General features: G+C 35.2%; 2 protein-coding genes across 2 annotated transcripts; both read right to left on the bottom strand.

The window, feature by feature from the left end:
• Window positions 1-642: 642 nt before the first annotated feature.
• Window positions 643-9,760, bottom strand: LOC135689498 (serine/threonine-protein kinase RIO3). The gene is made up of 11 exons (XM_065206740.2): window positions 9,619-9,760; window positions 8,670-8,901; window positions 8,035-8,160; window positions 5,179-5,286; window positions 4,275-4,381; window positions 3,971-4,120; window positions 3,652-3,779; window positions 2,508-2,690; window positions 1,918-2,077; window positions 1,246-1,521; window positions 643-953 (listed from the first exon to the last, which is right to left on the bottom strand). The coding sequence occupies exons 2-11, from the start codon at window positions 8,866-8,868 to the stop codon at window positions 807-809; spliced, it is 1,584 nt and encodes a 527-aa protein (XP_065062812.1). The 5' UTR covers window positions 8,869-8,901; window positions 9,619-9,760; the 3' UTR covers window positions 643-806.
• An 853-nt stretch (window positions 9,761-10,613) lies between these two features.
• Window positions 10,614-22,432, bottom strand: LOC135689491 (uncharacterized). The gene is made up of 11 exons (XM_065206730.2): window positions 19,344-22,432; window positions 18,443-18,933; window positions 17,310-17,591; window positions 16,739-16,852; window positions 16,268-16,310; window positions 15,996-16,093; window positions 14,999-15,285; window positions 14,275-14,502; window positions 13,208-13,389; window positions 12,727-12,814; window positions 10,614-12,046 (listed from the first exon to the last, which is right to left on the bottom strand). The coding sequence occupies exons 1-11, from the start codon at window positions 22,216-22,218 to the stop codon at window positions 11,944-11,946; spliced, it is 4,791 nt and encodes a 1,596-aa protein (XP_065062802.2). The 5' UTR covers window positions 22,219-22,432; the 3' UTR covers window positions 10,614-11,943.
• Between the last annotated feature and the right edge of the window lie 698 nt (window positions 22,433-23,130).

Genomic DNA, 23,130 nt, shown 5'->3' with positions numbered 1-23,130 from the left:
TCGAACTGATCTTCAATTCACATTGGATGTTTCTACCTTATTCAAGTTAAATGTTGTACCCCGAATAAGACGGTAACTGACTCTGTCGGAACATTTCTTTACACCCCCTAGTGGTATCTTAAATGTATCTCGAATCTCAGAATTCACCCTAGGGCCCGATAAAATTTCATCTGAGAGCTATCTCGCAGCCCTTGACTGCTGGTAAACAACCGAGAATTCATGCAGCCCATTCGACTTAGGGCCTGTTGATATAAGCAAATCTATCTAGCCTCTTAGCACCTTTCAGCACGTGTGCTGACAAGTTGGACGAAATTTGATCGCGTTTATATGAACATTTCACCCCATCTTCCAGCTTCATCCCACCTTCCAGCGTTTATATCAAAAAATTCATCCCACCTTAGTGAGATCCCACCTCCCATGCAGCGGGATCCCACTTAACCGGGCTAGCTTGTTTTCCATATAAACACAAGACGTAAAAAACAAAAGATTCTATGGCAGAGTGAGATCTCCCGCTCAACTCACAGGCTGGAAGGTGGGACGATTCTCTGTAGAGAAACTGGCCCTTTTTGAAATCGTATAACCAGCGGAAATTTAATAATAAAGATGACATTAAGCATATAGAGGTTAAATATAATCCAACAATTCAATTTACATCACACAGCACTTATATTAATTGAAACAAGCAGTGATTACAACTTTTACACAAAACAAATATTAACAATATTTGATACTTCAAACGACGTTTAACGTAAACGACTCAGAAAAATCACACATTATATACTTTGGAAATTAGTGTACAATTCTGGTTATGAGGAATCTTCAGAGGAAGCATGGTCTGCTGTCTGCTCATCTGAATTTTCTCTTTTGCTTAGTTCAAAAAGATAGTCAAAGTTTGTCATGTTTTCGGTGACTCCATGCGTCAGAAGTTCTTCGTTGTTCTCAAAGTCACGTATCTAGAACAGCAATAGATTAATAATCTTACTCATAAGAAATTATATGGAGGCAATATTAGTTTCTGCTACAGAAATAGTCTGACAGCAATAATCGGTACTGAAATCCATGTATAAACTAGAAATTGTTAGTTGTCAAAGAGAGATATGCTAACAAATTATGCCAAAAAAGCATCTTTATGAATCAGTCTGCACACGTTGGGTACTCTATTCTATACAGTAAAAAAATCTATAAAACCAGGCAACTAAACATTTTTTGATAAAATTCCAGTATAATCTTAGACTGCCCACCAACCTGATTAAGGAAATCTTCCTTTTCTCCAGAAATCTCCAACCCCGACACAAAGTTAAACAGTTTCTCCACACTCATGACTCCATGTACACCAGACTTCGTGAAAAAGTTGACCACGTTGGTACAGTCTCTAACCAGAAATTCCAACGCACGTGGATGGGTGGGCTCCACTGATTGGCTGACATCAATGACCCATAGTTTGTCATCATGCCAAAGCATATTGTATTCACTCAAGTCAGCGTGGACCAAATTGCACTCTTTGAACATTTTTTGCATCATCTATGATAAATCTTTTGTGTTAGATAAGGCAAGGGAAAATTACGTTGTTTATAAGGGAATTATTTAAAACAGGAAAAAAGGACTAGAAAACTATTTATAAGTTTAGCATCTGGTTGATTTCAATTTTATCTTTTGATCTCTTTCAATCAACAGTTATATTTTTACTTAATTCAGATAAAACAGATGCTTGAAGAATGAGCATAAATTCTTTCATTTTTTCAAAATAAACAGCGAAAAAAAGTTTAGGTCTCAAAATTTGTGTTTTTACGGCCTTAAACTTGTGGCAAGAGACCTTTGGACAAGAAATCCTTTTTCATAACAGATATTAGATTCGGATTCACAAATGTCTATCATACAGATTTCATTGTTGTTGTTGCAGTATTTTAATCAACAAACCTCGATGCATTGTTCGTAAGCGATGGTTAGATCAACAATTGACAATTTGGCATCCTTTAATTTTGGCGCTGGCTTCTGGTTTTGGCCAACAAAGCTCATAACAAGGATATGTTTTCTCAGAAGCATAACTTTTGGGCAGCTTATTCCATTCTCGTACATCCTAAAAGAAGCGATCACATATGAAAAGACGTTATAAGAATGAAGCTGCGATAAAAAATGTTGTCAAGAAAAAAGCTTTGACTTAAATATTGCTAATATTTCAAAAAGAATCAAAATGACAAAGATTAGTCGCTAATTGTTAATAGATAATAAATATTTCTAGGTAGTTGCATTGGTATAGAAAGACATTTTCTTTTAACAACAGAAACTAAGAACCCAGGCGGAATCGTCATCATATGCCTAACAAGAATAAGCCCAGTCAAGACCGATAAAAAAGCCATCAGCGTCAACAACATCATTATGACATCATCAACTAGAATAGAGTATCATTAAAGTCAATAGGACATCACCAACATTCATATGATGTAATTTAGTCAACTGAACATCACGAACTTCAATATGACGTCATCAGCTTATATAATGATGCTTGCCTTTTTAAGTTACGCATTTCTTTTTCAGCCCAAAGACGAACAATTTTTCTTGGATTTTGTTTGCTGAACCGATCTCGAAATCGAAAGTCGTCTTTGATGTACTTGTCTCTAGTTTTGAATTCAATTAGCGTTGTTTTGTAAACTTTAACAGCACATTCGTCAGGAAAAACTTCACCATCGTAACTGAAATAAAAAAGCCAAAATATTTGCACATACATTTAAAGAGGAAAATAATTTGCTTTGTTGTGCTCGAACCTTTAAAGACCATGGTTACGTTAAAGTTACATCTCAAGAACGGTTTTCTTATTATTTTATTCTCCTTTTATTCTCCTACTCTCCATCCATAAAAATCTCAGTTAAAGCTTAACAACAACACAATTACTGCACGTTTCTTTTACACGGAGAACGTTCTACAGAGCAAAAATACCTGATCTTAATCTTGTATTACAAAACAAATTTGCAACGATCAATTTCATTTTTCTTAAAAATACTTATACCATTGAAGCGATGATGGGTATTGCAAACTTGCTGATATTTTGGTTTGGTCCAAAGCTTTTATGGCTTAATACGTCACACTTCACAAGCTACGAGCGACCAACAAAACATATGCGTGAAGCATTTTCATTAAAACCGCGAAGCTTAACCAAATAGGCGATTTTTGCATTTCAAAACCTTGGTATTATCTTTCATGACAAAACACTACAATTTTTCATCAAATTTCAAACATTACAATTTGCCCCAGTTTTCATTAGATGCTAAGTTTTAAACATTACACTAAAAAGGAATGGATTTGTTGTCGATCGTAACAAAGTGAAAGGATTGTGAATTTTTTTACATTTCAAAACCTTGTTATCATCTTCTATTAAAAAACACTATGACTTTATATTGAATACTTAGAAATTAGACTTATAGACTTTGTCAAACTTCGTTTGGATGCCAGTACAAATGTCTCTAATAAGATACTTAAAGCTTCTTAGATTAATCTGAAGCATGCTCCCCTATGTTCTTGATTTCCGCTTGTGTAACTAGAGACTACTTAAGTTCCCTGACTGGTAATAAAGCGTCTAGATTTGAATGTAGAACACACACTACAATACTATTGACTGCATAAAAGAACAAAGAGAACATTAGCAAATATACTCACGTCCCTCCTTTAGCATGGAAAACAACAGCTTCTTTGCCAGTGCTGATGCAGCCATTAATTGTATCCAAAACTTCACTGTTAACTAGTTTGTACAGCATAATTCTAGTTTTAGAATCCAAAGCTTGCTCCTTTCAAGAAACAAGAAAACAAAATTTAAAAACTAGTTCTTTATTAAAAAAATTCCACAAAGTTATAACAATTCTAAAAAACATTCACAAATCTTAAAGGTATTATCCAAATAAAAGCCACCTAGGACGCCAACTTAGGGATTTCAATTCGAGATACAGGATAAAGATACATAAATCTTAACAATACTCACATGTGTGGAATGCTCTTTTTTCTCTGTCACTTTATGACTGTGTTTTTCCTCTTTCATTGAGTGCAATTTAAGAGTGTTGTAAACATGGTTGGGTAATTTGATGTCCAGGTCTTTTGAAGCAACATCCCCACTGGCAAAGTTTGGCGGAAACTGAAATTGGCAGTTAAGTTCAAAATGCTGCTTTCATTGAGAAAGCAAAATATAAAATAATTCGAGATTGACTTAAGTCGTTTGACTTTTTGCTGAAGCATCAGCTTAGTATTGAAAGAAAATTATTGCTACACCAGATATATAAGAAACCTACGTTCTCAACATGTTTTGCGTTTTTCCTGCCACATACGATGGCATCATGTTTTGTGACCATATCAGAACCTGGTCCAACTGGGCGTTTCTTTGTCACAGTCCTTTCATCTAGGAAGAAGAAAAAATATTTTGTTAAATTTAAGATCTTGGAAATAATAATAAAGGGTTTCAATTTGAAATCTAGGAAATAAATAAATAGTTCTGAATATGCTCAATCTGTAGACAGTGTGGTTATTTTTTAATCCTGAAAGGAAAATGCTTGAATGAAATATCGAACAAAATTAGAGGAATAAAAATTTGTAAGAAGGTTGGCGTTTAAAGTTGAAAAAATTTCAATATGCCTCAGTGTTCAGTCGGTGCTCAGTATTTTACTTACATTACACTTAAAAAGGAATGGATTTGTTGTCTATTGAAATAAGGAGAAAGTTAGGTTTCCATTCATTTCGCTCAGGTAACAAACTTCTAGATATGCCTTTGGTCTTACTGTCCTTTCAATGCCAGAGCTGGAATACTTCAAGAGCCATTATAATGGGATTGATCATTTTAAATCTTATCAACTTAAAAATTCATCGATTCACTTTCACTAAACTTAAGCAAAAAGTATGATTTAAAAGAAATGTGTCTATATCAAAGGACTGCGTATCCATCAAAATAACTCTTTGTGATTGCTCAGTATTCTTGCGATGCAAAATTGCTCACATGAAAAAGTTAGCCTCGCACTGTAGATAATAGAACAATCCCAATCACTGTAGGTACAGGGGATTTGTTAAAAAAAGACATACAGAAAACAAATCTACATTATAACTTTTGTACAAAGGGAAAAACCATGCCATTCTATCAAAGAATACTGAATAATTCAGACAAAAATTGCAGAGCAAAATGATATTATGCCAAATCAAACATGCCTGATGGATTTGGGTAATCATCATCATCATCATAATCATCTTGGCCGCTTTCAGATGATTCATCTTCATATGGGTGACGTGAGCGATACTTTTCATAAGATATCTTCACTACAAAATAAAAAAGCAGTAAAACTTCTAGATCATCCTAAAACGATACAAATACAATAATTATTTCCTTTGCTTTTGTCCCTGATTATCCTCGAAACTTGAGGATGAAAAGAAGAAGGAGAGGCGCCACCCAAGCAGGGGTGGACACTTGGTCAAATATTGGGGGGGGGGCAAGCCTGTTGTTTTAATCACTTCCCCCATTGTTTTAGAGCATTGTCCTTCAAAGTATTTGGGGGTGATTGCCCCCTAAGTGTCCGCCACTGCACCCAAGGGGGCTTGGGGATGGTGTAGTACATTGTGGAGGGATCAGCCAAATTTTTGAAAATTCAGCGAATTTTGATTCAAGCAAATTCCTTGCGTTTAGGACACGACCTTAAATTAGATTGAGCCTACAAAGTATGCACTGAGTGTCCATTCCCAAGCACACAAATATTTTTGGCTAGTTTCTATCACTTTGCAGCATACTAAATGAGGGAGGTGTTGAAATTAAACAATTTATTGAAGACATGCTATTAGCTTTTTCCTGATGATATCCATAAGAGCAATTGCTCTTAAAAAACCACTTCCACGAGATTATTTTCATTTTTGGACTGAAATAGTTCGAGCTCATTTTAGACATGAAGGAGTAATTTTTCCATAAAAAATATTTTCAGTAGAACCTAAAATTATGTATCATAATTATAATGCTTCTAAACTTATCAAACCATTAATTTATTCTGGCAGCAAAGTAAGAAGAAAAGCATCGATTTGTCTAATTTGTGACTCCTATTGTGGAGGAGTAGCTTGAAGAAGTTGTTTTTCTTTTAAAAAGATATCCTATACACCCTTAGAAAACAGAGGTACATGGCTTTTGCCTTAAAACAGAGCAAATAGAAGTACACCTTTTCCAATTTGAGACAAAACATCACAGTGCATATTACAATTTACACCAACATCCTAACATTGTGAAATTCCAATACAATTAAAACAACACTACACTACAGCCATTAAATTGGGATAAAAATGGCTACATTGAAGTAAAACTAACACTGCTATGAGCCAAAAACTAACAGAGAGCTTGCAGACTATGTGGCTTAATATGTCAATGTTTAAAAAAACTTTATAATTAAACTTAAGGCTGAAATACATGGTCCTTTTATATGTCTGTTTTTGCCTAATGGGTGAAAAAGCTGAGAGTATAAATTGGAAAAGAAAGACCATCAGTCATAATTTCCCTTTCACCTGTGCGAGTTGGAGTGTTCAACTTTTGCAGCGAAAAAGTATGTTTTTAGTTTTTCTTTTAGACAAGGTGCTTTTAAAGGCTGAAATACATGGTCCTTTTACATGTCTGTTTTTGCCTAATGGATGAAAAAGCTGAGAGTATAAATTGGAAAAAAAGACCATCAGTCATAATTTCCCTTTCTTCACCTATGCGAGTTGGAGTGTTCAACTTTTGCAGCAAAAAAGGATACGGTTTTAGTTTTTCTTTTAGACAAGGTGCTTTTAAACCTTTTGTCTCAAATGTCTTTATGTTAAGTCTTGATGTCTGGTTCAGAGTTGAACAGTACCACAAGCTTAATATGTGGTGCTTACATCACAGTGCCTGTCTGGGAAGCATGTCAACAATGGCTCATTTTAAAAACCTTTCCTATTTGACACAATCCTCCAAGCGAATTCATTCAGCAAAGCTGCTGAAACCTCTCACTGTCTTCTTCTCTGGAACCACTATTTCACCAAATTTTTTTTATTTACCAAGCTTTCTTCTTTGTCACTTGGCAATAAGTGCCAGAATTAAACAGGCAGCTGCTACTTTCTTAGCTGGCCTACCCATGATGAAAAAAATGAAAAGGGAAAAGGGATGCAATTTTAAGGATACATAGACACAGCTTACCACCATCCCTATTTCTCATCCTTCATGTAAAAATGGAGGCAAGAAAGGACTGTGTATTTCAGCCTTAACCACATGTATAGGAAAATTGAGGGGTTTTCAAAGTAAATATATCTTTATCAATTCCACTGCATAAATCCTTTCTAAAGCCCTGGCCAAACGAGCCAACATTTAACCCAATATCTTTGCCAACAATGTTGGGAGTTGTTAGGAAGGCTGGCCAAACGATTCCAACAATTCACCTAAATCTAGCACAACCGTTTTTGGGATACCCGGATTGAGTCCAAGACGACCTAAGCCTGCCATACCTGATCTTGAAAGCAACGCTTTTCTTTTCCCCAAAACTGTATTCAACTCCTTTACAGCCTCCTTGTACTAATCTTTACTCACCAAATCTCTTTCTTTGTACTCTTCCATTATCAAAATATTCTTCCGTCATCCAAATCAATTCTACTTTCTTCTTCTTACAATTTTGATCTCTGCTTCACAAACTCAAACTTGGCGCGCAGCGCTATTCACATTTAGAAAATTGTTTACAGCGCTTGCGTGAAGCCAACAAATGTTGGGCAACCTGGCCAAACGAGCCAACAACGCCAAACAGCACCTTGAACAATAGGGATTATTTTAATTACCATCCAACATCCGCAAATATTTTTGACCAGTTTCAAATCAATCCAACAATTCACCCAACATCTTTCCCAACAATGTTGGGTGACCTAACATGGTGGCCAAACGAAAAGAGCATGTTGGCTGAAATGTTGGGTGAAATGTTGGCTCACTTTGCCAGGGCTTAACAGATAAGTTACTTCTTTAGAGCTTGAACATTTCTAAAGCCTTGAATCTAATTGCATGAAATTTGACAAATCCCATGATCTACATACCATTACTGTTTTTGTTGAAGACCTTTTCCTGGCATTTAACATAGTCATCATATTCTTTATCAAACTCAAGCTGCAGCATTTGGGCCAATAAAAGATCATTCCCAGCATCATTTGAATCCAACAGACCTAAAAAATATATCGTCCACACATAAAATAAATTCATCACAATGTTGGAAAATGTTTTATGGCCATGGCTAAAGGGTTGCTATGATGAATTTTCTTTAATCCTTGAAAGAGACTTTAGGAATAAGCATTAAAATCCATATTTTTCAAACTAACAAGAAATAAGTTAAAAAGTCAAGTGCATTGGAGGAAAATGGCCATACTATTTGGTTCTTTCCTTCAAAGGTACTTGTGCTATAGTACAAAATGTTTAACCTTTTGTTATGAGCTTCCTTATGAGCTGTGATTGTCCTAAAGGAGATTAACTCTGGCACATGATTTCTAAAATATTCTTTTTGTATGCCATGATACACCATAATAGACACCAGGGTCCTTTCCGCCCAACCTCTCTTCCAGAAACCTAGCCCAAACACTGTAAGTCAATCTGTAATTACCTTATGCTAAATTTTTGATATGGTAAAAATGACAGAGAAGATCTGTACTTTCTAGAAATACAAAATCTCCATAATTACCTTCACTAAATAAATCTGCTTTGAAACTTCCTTCAGTAGTGTTTTTGCTTGAAGTTTCTTCTTCTGCCTGCATTTGCTTGGCATATTCTTCATCCATTAGTGATGAAAATGAAGATGGTTCTGTATTTTGTTTTGGAAGATTGCCCCAAGGGCATGATGATATGTGAGATTTTGTCTTATCTGTTTCAGCTAAAGCCATTTTTTATTTTATAAAATGTCTATGTATAAATACCTGTAAAATAAAAGAAATTTGTATGAATAAAGGAACATGACAAATTTAGCCCTTAATGGACATATGCTGTATCAATTATGAATTTTTTTTGTAACAACTATAATCTTGATTTTCAGAATTACTAAGATATTAATCATGATCATTAAGAGTCAGACTGGATCCCAGATCTTCTAGATAACAGAACAAGATTATTTGAGAGCCCCAAGTTTGATCTGTAGGAATTTATTTCTTTCAATCTTCCGAAGTGTATTAATCTGAATGCAGCTTCTTAACGCAATTAGGTTGGCAAAAGTGATGTATAATTTTCATTCATCTCAGGGACTAAATAATTTGGGCCAACTCAACTGACCCTTCTCAAGTTTTATATGTGATCAAGAATGAGCTCCGTTATATTTCTGGCTAAATAATTACCATGCTTTAGAAGATTATCAATATTTTGGTTTATAAAGAATGACATATGAAGCTAAGCTGCATTGTACCTTCGAACAAAAAAATTGATTGCTTCTCGAATTTTCATTTCTTTTCAGAAAAGAACTACTTAAAGGACGTTTTGTCAAAATGCAGTTTCTGTTAGGCAAATACTGCAAAAGTCGAACCTTCAAATTGAACAGTCTACGAATGATGGTGCTCTGGCCTTATAAACAAGCTTTTAAAAGCATGCATCAACTTTTTCCTGAACATAATAATAGCAATAACTAACAACCAATGTAAACTAACCTTTAAACTAAAATCTGTGTATGTTCCCTTGAAATTCCAAATTCAAGCATTAAACTGGCCAAGTCACAGCTTTCTATTAACCCTTATATCTGTTTTTAGTTTCAGTGTGGTGGTGCAATCTCTGGTGGCTACCCTCGTTATCAAAAGTAATTACGTCACCAGATGTTTTTCCGTGATCCAGAGATCGTACTTTCCTATAGACCGTAAATCCTCGAATTGCCCCCCCCCCCCCTCGAAAAAGCCCTCCCCTCGAATAAGCCCCCACTCTAAAACTACAAACCGTCAATTAGCCGCCCCCTCGAATAAGCCCCCACTGCTACCGTATATTCTCGAATTGGACCCCTCAATTTGACGATTTTTGCCATCTGAGGTTGCCAATGGCGTTTTAATTGAACAACCACGACAAATTCGTACTTTTGATAGTAATTAATTAAATGCTTATAAAGAAATTCCTACTAAAATAAACATGGTCTTCTAATAATGTCTTCTTCTTGTCTACAATAATTTTATAAGCCCCCCCTCGTGAAAGCCCCCCTCTCGAATAAGCCCCCGTCCAAAAATATCAAAAATAAATAAGCCCCCAGGGGGCTAATTCGAGGATTTACGGTACAGAAAGTTTTTATTCGGTTTCAGGATCACCTGATTGTCAATCATTCTTTCAAAAAATTTAAAGTTTAAAACAAATAGTGAATGCTTTTCTATATTAGAAGAGTAAATAGCGAAAATTAAAATGGCATGAATTAAAAAAATTAAATGTTTCACTCCAAAATTTTGGGTTATGTGGACCGCTAGAATTATCACAAGGGGGAAAACATATTCCTTTCATTGACGTCCTGATCCTTGGTCGGGAGATGCTTACGGGACCTCCCTTAAAACAAAGGTATTCGAGTGTACACCCCTCCCCTATGCACCATGTATCAACAGAAAACATCAATTTGAAAGTAGAAGTTTCTGAGTAGTTTCGTAGAGAATTGGAACATGAAAGACAACTGATGTTACTTCTAAGGAAACGCCAAGTTCATTTGCGGCAATAAACGATTTTAAATGTGTACAAAACGATCTTCAATTCAATGTTAGCATTTTCTACAAATTTTCTATTTACATCAATAATTAAAACTTGAACCTGAATTTCTCGCATGTTAGCAATGACACCAAAAATTACAATTTCAGAATAATAGCTGTTTAGTTAAATTATTTCAACACTTCAACACGAATTCACGCCTTCTAAAATAAGTAGATACTAAATTAAACATGTCATTTGTCCTGAAACAAACGAAGGGTACTATCATTTTCATAGTACGAAAAGAAATAGAGAGGTTGTATACTGATTAAGGACAGTCAGTCGCCAGTAAAATCAAAAAGACATTCAAATGATTCTTAATAATGTACACAAAAAATTATGTAAACTTTAACAGAATATCCTAACTTTATCCCGCTCAGCTGCAATTAATTTAACATCTTTTTTTCTAATTTAGGACTTAGTCACCATAAGATTAAAAAATTGAGTGGGAACAGAAATATCATTCATATCGTTACAGTAACATATTGTGTGTATTGATTATTAATATAGCCTTATTATTATTATTTCCACACTTACATATCAACAAAATTATAGAAATACTTTTGCATTCTGTGTATTCGTAATATTTACAATTAAAGGGGCGTTGAAATAAAGAAGGATTTTGAACGTGTTTCTTTTACTGTTTAGAACAACATAGAAAAGTGCAATCCCATTAACAATAATACCCTCCTTTTTTTCCAAAGACTCTCTTATTCTTCATGGAACCTTACAGTGCAGTGCTACTCAATTCAATTGCCATCTGTAAGACCTTATACAATAATAATATCTGGTTAACTGTAACTTATCAATCGAAAGGGCCAATGTGATGAAATAGTGCTGATCAATGTGGCCCTTTATAATGACTGCACCCCTTTGCATTTTGAATGCTATTCTTATGATGACATTTAATTATTATAATATAAATTTATCAGTTGAAAGGCCAAAATTGAGGACACTGTTGTGGTCAATACAGCCTCTGCATAAAATGGGGGAGATCAAGGTACTCTTTCTCCATTTTTGTGATCGTGTACTTTTCAAAAGCTATCTCTACACCTAGATAGTTGTGTTTGCGAAGTAGAGTTAGTTAATTTGAAATCAGCACAAAAAACTATACTAAACTTGACTTTAACGCTATACTCAAAACCTCAATCGATTTTGTTCAAAGCTAACCTGCCACTTCTGTAGTATTTATGGGAGGCTAGACACAAACCTCGATTTCAAATTTGTAAAGACAGCATTGGTGCATTAGCGAAAATTGGTTGCTTTTACTTTGATGGAGCGGACGAAGCTTTATAATCTTGAAACCCATTTTGAAGTTCCGGTATGAACTCGCCCATTACCAAATCAATCGCAGCATACAAGAGATGCCTGAAGATGGAAATAAGAATTATAAATCAAAGCCTATAAATTTTTCGTTCTCATAACTTAATGAGCTGTAGATAGCTGTATAAAACTTAAAACATTGTTTTCGTTGCTGTTTGAAAGTTCAGGAATATTGGCAATTGTTACGTCAACTGTTGATAGAAAATGTGACAAAATAGTGTGTAGAATATATTTTGGTCCATTTATAAAAACTGCAAATTTGTTTTTAAGTTATCAATGAAATAATGAACAATAGTTCAATCGAGTGTATTTAAAAAAATCAGTTTCTGAATAAGGCTGGTTGACTCATTAAGTTGTGAATGAATTATAACAACAGACCTTTCATTATCCCATGCAGAAGTAAAATTAGACTGTTTGCACCACCAATCAATGTTTAGAAAAAGGAGCAAACTCGTGCATACGTATCTGTACAATAAGATCATTTTGAAGTTGCTAATCCCACTATCATTGAGATACTTATTACCACCAGGGGCTACTTTTTTTTCGGCATTTCAATTTTTATCGTCTTCATCAAGTGAATAAATCTAAAAAACTACGATTTGCAACGCACTGGACATCTGACTCTCAAAAGGGCTTGGGTTCTAGACAAATAAAGACGTCACAATTCTGCAAGCGCAACAGGCAGGCTGAAAAAAGTAGGCATTACATACGAAAGTATTATATACCTGTTAATCTTCTGGTACTGTAATGCATGAAGCAGGTCTTCACCCCATTTGCTGTATTGGTTATCCCCTATAATCATTGACACTATACCTAAAAAGTTATGATACAAAAATAAAGATAAGTTCAAAAAATAAACATTTTGGACAAATTAATGCACATTTTGAAAAGTTATGCAAAACTTGGGTTAGCTAGGTAAATGGGTAATAATTATTGTACATTGAAAATATTGTTTGAAAAAATTTCGCAATATTCAAAATTTTGTCTCCGACACTGACCAGAATTCGAAAAAGGTTACTAAGACTGTTCCTGAGTTTAGATCACAATAAGCAAGAAAGAAAAAAATTTTGTGCAGATAAAAAACATTTTTCCTATCGGGACTCTCTGACTGCTAAATGCAAGGGGTCATAAAGTGATCAAAACAATGCCAGTCTGGATGAGTACGTGGGTCAAAGATGACAATATATCAGAAAGTTTTTCCTTTACCTGGTAAAAAACGCAGCATTTTCTGCAACGCTTCTTCTTTAATAGCTTCCTTTTCCTCTTCCGTGGGTTCTGGGAGGGGCTCCTTCAGTTTCCCATCTTCCCAAATTACGTGATATAAATCATTCAGATATTTCATCCAACGTTCCTCGATAACCACCTCATCAATAGCTCTTGAAATTTGCCTTTATTGAAAAATACAAAGATATAAGGTTATAATGCAGCTGAGAGGTTTTCTTCTGACTAATTTATCTATTACAAATGAGAAAAACCTGACTATGTTTTGACGGCCAAATTTCACAATTCTGGCCGTTTTTCAAAGCTGTTGACCGGCAAAAATTGATTTGGCCGAAAAAGCAAAAGTTGAATTTTGGCGACATGTTGAAAGCTACAAAAATACAAAGAAAACAAAAACATTAGCACAGACAATATTCAACATTTCGTTAAAATAATCGAAGCAAGAAACAAAGTAGAAGATAACAGAAAATTTAAATTGAATGCAAGTTGGAGCATTTTTAACAAACAAAGCCAAATTTAATTACACTATTACTCCACAGAATTAGCCAAAATGTAGCTTTTTCGTATATTTTGCTTGGCTGGCCGAAATTGGCAGCCAAGCGTAAAATATTTGGCCGCCAACCATTCCAAGCATCTGGCAACCCTGACTGAGTACCCGGTTGACACATAACTGCAAAGTATGTATATTCTGGATTCAGGAATTCTATGACCCGCTGGCAGCGCATTTATTTAGTGATAAACCGCTGAGATTAGGAGCAGCAAAGTCAGATAGGAGGTATCAACTATCGTATGTGACGCAACATATCGATATATTTCGTGTGAACATTTGAAAATTTTTTTGTTTATTAGTTTGATATTCTTAAAGCCGCATAGTAAAGGAAGTTTTAAAAACCGAATGATCTGAGGAAATAGCAATTCGCTAATTCTAGTCTACGATCTAGCACCCATGAAGTAATCAGAAATTAATATTTAAGCCATCGTATATAAAAGCTGCAATACATGTACATCGTATATAATAGTAGACTTTGAATGGACAATAACGGGTTACCCACCATTCCAACAAACTACCCAGGCTATAGAGAAGAGCCTGCTGGACATTTTCGTACGTCACCCAGCAGTCATGTCCCTTCAATGCTTGACACAAAAACGACATCACTGCATCAGAAAGAGGCCATGGTATGTCTTCGGCAGCTTTTCTTGCATCCAGTGTCGATAGAGTTTCAGTTTTCGACTTTGCAGCCAACTCATTTGTGAATAAGGAGGCAATGCCAACAGAAAATCTTAAAAAAACAAATTAGGCATAGTATTATCAAAAGAGTTTCATGAAGCAGTTCTAATCCATAAAAAAGACAACAATAAACTTTCAGTAATGGATACCACTTAGAGACACCTTTGCATTAACAAAAAGTCCCCAGTTAACGGACCATTCGATAACAAACATTTCCCCAAACCCACAACTTTCCAAACGGATATCTCTCTGATAGCAATGCAATTCAAATTAGACATTCCGTTAAAGGACTAAACCATTTGATACAAGTTTGATACAAATCGTTAAGATGCCAGATTTTACGCGATAATATTTCCAACAAGAACTTTTTCTACTTTCCGACTAGAATGAACACGAAAACTAAAATATGGCTAAATGGAGAGAATTCTTTATTAAAAATTAGCAAAGATGCTAGAAAACCGACACGACCTAATGAAAGACAGGGAACTAACGCTGAATACAAAGGAGTGAATTAAAGGAAAGTAATAATTAGATTGCAGAAATATTACCTTCTGTCAGGACTTTCACCAAACAGTCCATTTTCGTTTCGGCTGGGTTCCGGACAATCTGAGCCATCACCCAGTGATCTGGGGCCGAGTAAATCAAGTGAAATTCCCAAAGAGTCTCGATTTGCTGTCTCCTGAAAATCTGCCCCAATAAGCTTAGGCCTTTGGAAAAACTCAATTGTACCCATAACATTCATTCTTTTCTGGTCAGCTGTCTCTCCCTCAGGTAACATGTCTCTGTGCAAGTGAACATCAATAAAACTTGAGAACCATGGAGACGAATGACGAACCTACAAAAATGAAATCACTTATGAGGAGAGGTAAGGCTACAAAACTAGTTAATACAAAGGATCAATGGTCCAAAATTAATTAGAAAGGTTAAGGCGTATCTCGTATATTGCCCTATATAATAGGAATCGGTGGAGGTCCTGTACGGAATGTATCATGAGGTTTTAAGGCAGGTATCTTCTTAATCTGTCTGTGACCTCCACAGTGCCTATTTGCTGTTGAATGTACAGGAAAGAGTCCAAATCGTTAGTCACGCATTGCCAAAGCAATCTATCAGTTAAAGTTAAAGCATTGCAAATGCATGATATTCAATGGTATACATAGTCTTATTAAATTTACATAATAAATGCAGTGAAATCCTAAAATCATAACACAGAAAAAGAAATGATCTAATAGTTTGGCATTTAAAAAAGCCCTCTTCAGAAAAGAAATTTTTAAAGCTTTGTCGCAAAAAAGCCTCCTTTTTAGTAAGTGTACATCTGCCAGCGTAGATTCAGTTGTGAAAGAAAAAAAATTGTACATCTTTGATAGAAATTTTCTATCCATGTTTATTTGAATAGTTCAAAATAGTTTTTAATGTAAGCTCTGGTTTCTTCATTGGAAGTCTCCCACCCAGAAACACATTTTTGAAAATGTTCCTCGTCTTAAATGAATGCGTAATCGATTCGTGTTGTGCTGTCTCATAGATAATAAAACAAAATATTGCACTTACTAGTGAACTAGCTTCGGCATAGCCAAACATTCTAGGAACATCATATCCATGAATGAAATACTGCGAGCTCTCTCCTAATCCTGCTACATCCTTGGACCCTACAACAAAAAGAAGGCCCTTTCAATCCCAAAGAAAAAAGAGCTTACAAGCATGGGGAACAAATACAATGATTCATGTCCACATGACTGCAAAACAATTCTACTGTTACAATATAGGGTAGACAGCACCCAAAAAAAAGATACCAGAACACAAGAGGAGTATCGAGATCATACCTGGAAAAGGGTTTTTCATGCTACCCATCATTTTATTCACCATCTGAAAAATAAAAAATTTATATCAAAAAAGCTATTTGAGTTTGAAGGAACTTCTACATAACAGACATCCCCAAACAACAGACAAAAGCTTGTGCCCGAGTACTACCTGGTTACAGTGGGGCCTTGTAGAAGTTACATCTAGACAATAGGCGCCTCTTTTCAAAGGAAACATATCTGAACCAAACAGATATGGACTAGAAATTGAAAAATTTACTATCGACACAAGGAAATTTACCTGCTTCGGTTGAATCTCTTTATGTTTCTGAAAGGAAGCAACTCCATATCCTTCTGCACCGAGAAATGGTTGCAGTGAAAGCCTTGTAGAAGTTACATCTAGACAATAGGTACCTCTTTTCAAAGGAAAAATATCTGAACCAAACAGATATGGACTAGAAATTGAAAATTTACTATCAACACAAGGAAATTTACCTGCTTCGGTTGAACCTCTTTATGTTTCAGAAAGGAAGCAACTCCATATCCTTCTGCGCCGAGAAATTCTTTAAACTCGCGACTGTTGCACACTTCAGGTCTGCTGACAAGGCTCTGTAGGTAAAAAAAACAAGGCAGAATTTATGATTCAATATCCTGAAAGCACTAGAAAACAAAAAGCATTCACAAACGTATGATAAATCTTAATAGTTGGTAAAGAAATGTGTTAGGATTTCCCAGTCATCGATACAATTAAGAGAAGCTAAGACTGGCATTTAAACTTTATTTTTTGAAAGCTGTTTAAGGATTCGCGAATATTTTTAGGGCATTTAGTAAACATGTAAACTACCAACGTTCAATGAGTATTGTATCTAGCAGACGTTTAATTTATCAAACACTATAGTGTGAGGTTGGCTCAGTGATTATGCTCGCCGACTACAGACCAGTACAGCAGACAGTTTTGGGTTTGAGTTTCAGCAGTGATTAAACTTTCACTAAGAGTGAGGAAAGTCAAGCTAAGAAGTAACAAATAAAAATGATAAAAGACAAAGAAAATAAGTTCTTTAAGTACCACAAGATAGGCTTCCAAGATCTTTCTTCTTCCTGCAATGACATCTGGGTCCATTCTCCCAAAAGGCATGCCATACCGTCGATTAGGCTTGAGCACCCCTTTCATATAGGTCGACATGTGACTGTGAGTTAATCGATTGTGAAGGTACATAAACTCGCGGTATCTCCTCTTTATTTCCCGGATAATGGGGATACCATCTTTGGAATCTTCATTTTCTGATGATTTCTGGGATGCTTCTATCATCTGTACTTGATAAATTTCAGGCCAAATTCTGATATCATACTAAAGAGTGAATCACAAATACAGAATTACTAACAGCATTCTTTTGGATGGAGCATAGCTCACATTATAACATGAAATCACAAGACATCTAAACCTGATTTGCTACATAAAAATAGTCTTGCCTAATTTACAATTAAAAGAATAAACGAAAATATTTTAAGAGAATGTTGACAAGGCAATTTTGTTATTTGATCACAAAAACTGCCATTAGGAGGACATGAAAATATAGCTTATCAAATAGCTTAAAAAGCTTGCAATATTGTATCATAAGTCCCAATAAAGTCCCAATGCTAGTCCAATGCATTGGGACTTTATTGGAGACTGTCATTTATAATTTTACATTGGATTTGTTTGGAAACTGACTTGTAGAAAGAAAGGATGCATGTTTTGAGCCATCACAATGATTTGGTAAGTTTATTTTCTCTTGCTACTTTGTAAAAACATACTTGAATTGAATAAACAGCCATATGCATTTTAAACAAGCGTTTTCACTATCAAGGATTATTCCTGTTAGCGGGAACTGAGATATAACCAAAGAGAGGGAACTGAGATCTTACGAACCTCTTAAGTCGAAAAAAACACTGTAAAAAGTGTTACCAGGTGCCATATTAGACTAGAGGAATGTCCCCATTCACAATATGATTATTCGAAGATGGCATGAAAAAGTGGAAATATGGTGAGAGGTTAGCAGTTGCTTATTGATAAGAACAAAAGAACAAATCAAATGTGTCTTTCTTCCTTTTCACGCTGCTTTTGAGCCATCTGCCAATTTGGCAGTACCAAAAACATGAATAAGATTTTTCATAAAAGGCCTACTAGAAAACTTAATATTAATGGCAACTTTTGCTTACATGAATACTGTAAAGTGTGTATTTATTTCCTCCAGGCTCCCATCCTTTCTCAAAAGCAACTTCAGTGGTGGGAATGGATATCATCTGCATTGGGTACATCCATGCAGAGACAAACATCTTGCTTGGGTGGGGAAGAATCACTTCTCCTTCATAAACTGCTATCACCCCTCCAGGCTTGATTTTTGATACTATTGAAGGTTCCGCAACTACTGATATATCATCCCCTAGCTTTGAACCATCTTGACTATCCAGAGATTCAGCAACAATAGATAGTGAGTCATCAAACCTTTCATTGAATATTGAATGAGCATCCATAAAACAATCATTGGGATCAATATCTTCACTGATTTCATCTGCAACTTCATCTGCTGCATTGATTTCAATTTTCATAGCTTCCTCGTTCCATTCTTTAACAAGATTTTCATAAGGTAATACATTGCTTGGTGTTTGTATAACGTGCTGCAAAAGACTCTCATCACTGTCTGTTGTACCTAAAAGAAACATTATAACTTATTGGTCTCAAAACCCTTTTTGGAAATTCATTCTTTGTTATTTGCAAATGATTTCTTATTACTGAATGTCTGTAATTCGACAACAGACATATTCATACTGAGTGAAAATAAAGAAAAAAAATTTCATTATCAGACTAAAGAGTGTCTAAAAAACTGCACAATGGCTGAAAAGTAACTAGTAGCCCACATCTATCTGTCTTTGCATTGCAGGCATTTCTTTATTTACACTTGATATGACACAAATGAAAGAAATTACTTCATTATATGACCTTGTTTTTATATGGAAAAAGCTTGTTCAATTCTCAAAAAAATCTATGTGTAGTACAACTACAAAGAAAAAGTAGTGAATTCAAAACAAAATAATCAAATAAAAACAAACATAGTTCTACCTGAAAACGAGCTTTGAAATTCTCTTAGGCGGGCTTCACTTTCATTATCATTATCATTAACACTTTGAATCTTCTTTCCCTGGAACTTAAACTTTTCCAAAAACAATCTTTTCTTTTTATCACGAGAAAGGGGATGATGAGTCTTTTTTTCAGTAAGGTCAGGTACACTATTCCCTCTTTCATCATCAGAGCTGTCAATTATCTCTTCTTTTGCCATGATTCTTCTCAGTCTCAATTCTTTCAAAGACTTTAGAAATTTAGCTGGCATTCCTGGTTTTAGAGTCATATACTTTTTTGGAGGTGACCGAGTCCTGCTTTTAAAATCCTTTGCTGACAACTTAGGTGCAGATTCACTTTTAAATGGGGTCTTGAAGTGTTGTGTGTTAGTTGGCTCACCAGAACTCAAATCAAAGGCACTTGCAAAGGTTGTAATTGATGGGGCTTTTTCCAACCGATTTCTATGCTCTTTTGCATCAGATTCTTCAGTTAAGTCATATTTCATATCATCAAGACATTGTGTTGAGCTACTTTGCTCAAAGTCATTTGCAGAAGAAAATTCAGAGTCACTTCCCTTCATAGAGACAATATCAAAGCTCTCAACACTTGTGCTTTTTGTATCTATTTTCAACTTAAGCCTTCTCAAACTTTGAAAAGCAGCATCATCATTACCATTACCCATGCTCTCACTGGAAGCTAAAAGCGTACTTTCACTGGCTATACTTGCAACTGAATCATCTAAATCTGTGAGACTATCACTTTCACAAGAAACAAATGATTCAACATCACTGTCATTATTTACCACTTCCTCATCATCTACTTCTGGATGGTAAAAATGGCCACATGACAAGCCACATTCATGATCAACAACTTTTTCGGGTGTTGACTTTGGGTCAATGGTTAACACCGCTTTACCATTTTCTAATGGATTAGCAAGTGCTGTCATTTCAATGCAAGTAGGGCAATCTGGAGCAACCTCATAAAATACATTCCTCTCAGGAACAGAATGAATCTTTACAAATTCTTCCTTATTATCTTCATTTGTTTCAAATTGGTCTTTCACAATATCAATATCTTTATCAATTGAAGCTTTAATTTCTAAGTAATCATGATTTTCAGGAAGGCTAAAGGCAACACTTCCTTCAAAAGAATGAGTCAATTCTGGTAAACTACTATGTCTTTGCACGATTGTTCTGCTTCTTCCAGATGTTAAGCAAGATGGAGACACATTGCTCCCTATGGCATGCAGCTTTGCTTTTACTTGTTCTTTAAACAAATCTTGGCTTTTGTTCATTTGTTTATAACTTACTTTGCGATAGTAACTAGATCCTGGTGGAGGACATTCACTCCAAGCCTCATCTTCACCATTTTCTCCAATTTGTACAACCTTACTTTTAGTATTATGCTCTGCAAAGGTAAGAATTTCTCTGTCATTTAAACCTCTGGCATTATTACTAAACCTTTCAAGTTCATTAACTGATAAATCGACAACTTGTTGATTTTTTGAGTTTGAATCCATTGGTGCAGAAGAGCTTCTGAATTTAACTGGTTCAACTAAATGTTCACTCGTACCTTGGGTATAATTTGGAATTGATCCATATTTTGCTCCTTGTATAGGATAGTCTAAATTTGGCACTTTCTTCCTGTCACTTTCTTCATGAAGTTTAACCATCATGGAGCCATAAACAGGTGCTGATGATCTTGCTTCAAGTTGATTTTGTCTCAAGACACGACCAAAGGCTTCAAATGATTCATCTTCTGATGACCATTCTGTTGTTGAATGTCTTGGAGTAGCAAATTTTGACTCAAAATTATCTGAAATCTCTTGTGTTTGATCAATTGATGAAAACGATGACTGTTTTGTCCATTTTGATGCACTTCTCTTTTCTTTCACAGCTTCCATTTTTCTCCCTTCCGTTGCACTTTCATACACATCACTATCGCCTTTATTCTCTGAATCTTCAATTTCATCCAGTTCATCTTCTAAAACAAGGTCTTTTTCTAATTCATCTTTCCAATTTTGCAAAATCTGCTCTATTGGAACAGGATCCTCAAAAATATCAATCAAGGCTTTATTTACAAAATGTGGATCAGAAAGCAAATCAACCAATCTTTTTAGGCCTTGTATTGCCAAGATTTCTCTTAACATGAATCTACCCCCTTCACACGAGAAGCTGTTTTTAGGTAGCAGCACATAAAGCAAAATGTCTGTTATTCTTTTTAAAAAGTCTATCATTGCACCTTGACTTTTAGATGAAACATGTTGGGTAATCCGTGTCTCATATAATTCAGTAACGCATTTTTCAAAGTCACTTGCATTTATTCCAGGGTATTTGCTATTCACTACATCTCTGCAATCATTAAATATCTTCAAATGCGAAGTAAGAAGATTAATCAAACTAACTGCTGTCGAATGTGTGTCTACACGGCAAATCCTCTTGTACCCCTCTACAGCTATTTGCTCCAGAGCCCTTCTTGTCTCATCAACAAAATCCCTGTCTTCTGGACAAACCTCAATATACCAGGATTCTACAAATTCATTCATTACTCCATCGATAATAAGTTTTAGTTTTCTAGCAATAGGCCTAGGCAAATCCTTGAAAGATCCAGTTGAAACTTTCAAAGGCTGGAATAAGCTACCCTTCTTGCGTCCATTAATATTATCATTTCCAATTCCTCTGTTAGAAGTCGCTTGGAATTTTTCGATCAGTGAAAACAGAAATTCAAAATCAAGTTGAATCTTAAAAACAAAACATATGAATGTGGCAACGATTGCGATAAAGACGAAGGTAAGACCTGTCACAAACAATGAACCACTTCCATAAACAAGTATCAACAAGAAAGTCACGAGAATAGGCCCAAATCTTTGTGCATGCATGTTGAAGTCACTTCCAAAAATCTGTGATGATTCTACAAACAAACAGAATTCAGCTAACTTTTTCCCTGTAGTGGAATGTATTTGTTTCCTGAAGAAGGATGGATCTTACTTTATTGAAAACAAAAAGTTCCATGCTGACAGCGACTCTTCTTCTTATTTCAACGAAAACATGGCAGTGGAAGTGCTATGCTCCTACACAGCTACACTCAATTTTGTTGTGCCTACGCAGAGCTAACTGGTCATTTCCAAAGGTATGACGTCACATAAATTTGTAAAACCGAGTTCAAGGACCGAGATACCGGGGGCAGGGAGGCCTTGGCCCCACAAAAAAACTAAGTATTATAATTGAAATACTTTTAATGTGAAAAATATGGCTGTTTTTCACTAATTGATCAGGGCTGGACCCTAAACAAAAAGTTGTATCTCGGTCTTTGACTGAGTTTATAATTTGGGCTTGGTTCTTAAATGTAACACTGATCCATTAGCAAAGCATAATTCTTTTATCTAGCTAGATCTAGTAAATCTGCAATAGAATTAAGTGATTTTGTGCTCAAAAAGTCTTTGTTGCTCTTAGGAATAATGTCTGGTTGTCTTTAGAATCAAAAGTTAGATTGTTCTTTCAAAAAGATTGGTCGAAAATAAAAAATTCTACCTATAGATTTTGATAACATCGCATTTGGGTACTTTATTTGTACTCTATTTGACAGATTGCTAATGGCGATTCAAATAAATCAAGCCCAGAATATTTTCTTTATTATTTTATCTTCTGTTAATGTTCGCACTTCATGAAATGCTGGTTTCCCCGAAGCAATTCATGTGTTTTGGTCGTTTTGGTTGCCTCAGGCAATGCTCTTTATCTTTAAAGATCAAAAGCTATGAAAATTACATGAATCCTAAGTTTTCTGCCTGCCA

This window comes from Rhopilema esculentum, chromosome 5 (genome assembly GCF_057945365.1).
Source record: "Rhopilema esculentum isolate cy_ngs chromosome 5, ASM5794536v1, whole genome shotgun sequence".
Taxonomy (NCBI): domain Eukaryota; kingdom Metazoa; phylum Cnidaria; class Scyphozoa; order Rhizostomeae; family Rhizostomatidae; genus Rhopilema; species Rhopilema esculentum.
This window is presented reverse-complemented; position numbering and strand designations above follow the sequence as displayed.

Excerpts from the sequence above, each read along its gene's own strand:
- LOC135689498 (XM_065206740.2), bottom strand. The coding sequence starts at position 8,868 with ATGGCTTTAGCTGAAACAGATAAGACAAAATCTCACATATCATCATGC. Across the intron at positions 5,287-8,034 it reads CTTCAACAAAAACAGTAATG|TGAAGATATCTTATGAAAAG; the intron begins GTATGTAGATCA and ends TTTATTTTGTAG. Across the intron at positions 2,078-2,507 it reads GAAATGCGTAACTTAAAAAG|GATGTACGAGAATGGAATAA; the intron begins GCAAGCATCATT and ends CGCTTCTTTTAG.
- LOC135689491 (XM_065206730.2), bottom strand. The coding sequence starts at position 22,218 with ATGCATGCACAAAGATTTGGGCCTATTCTCGTGACTTTCTTGTTGATA. Across the intron at positions 18,934-19,343 it reads ATTTCAAAGCTCGTTTTCAG|GTACAACAGACAGTGATGAG; the intron begins GTAGAACTATGT and ends TGTTTCTTTTAG. Across the intron at positions 15,286-15,995 it reads ATGCCGAAGCTAGTTCACTA|GTTCGTCATTCGTCTCCATG; the intron begins GTAAGTGCAATA and ends TCATTTTTGTAG.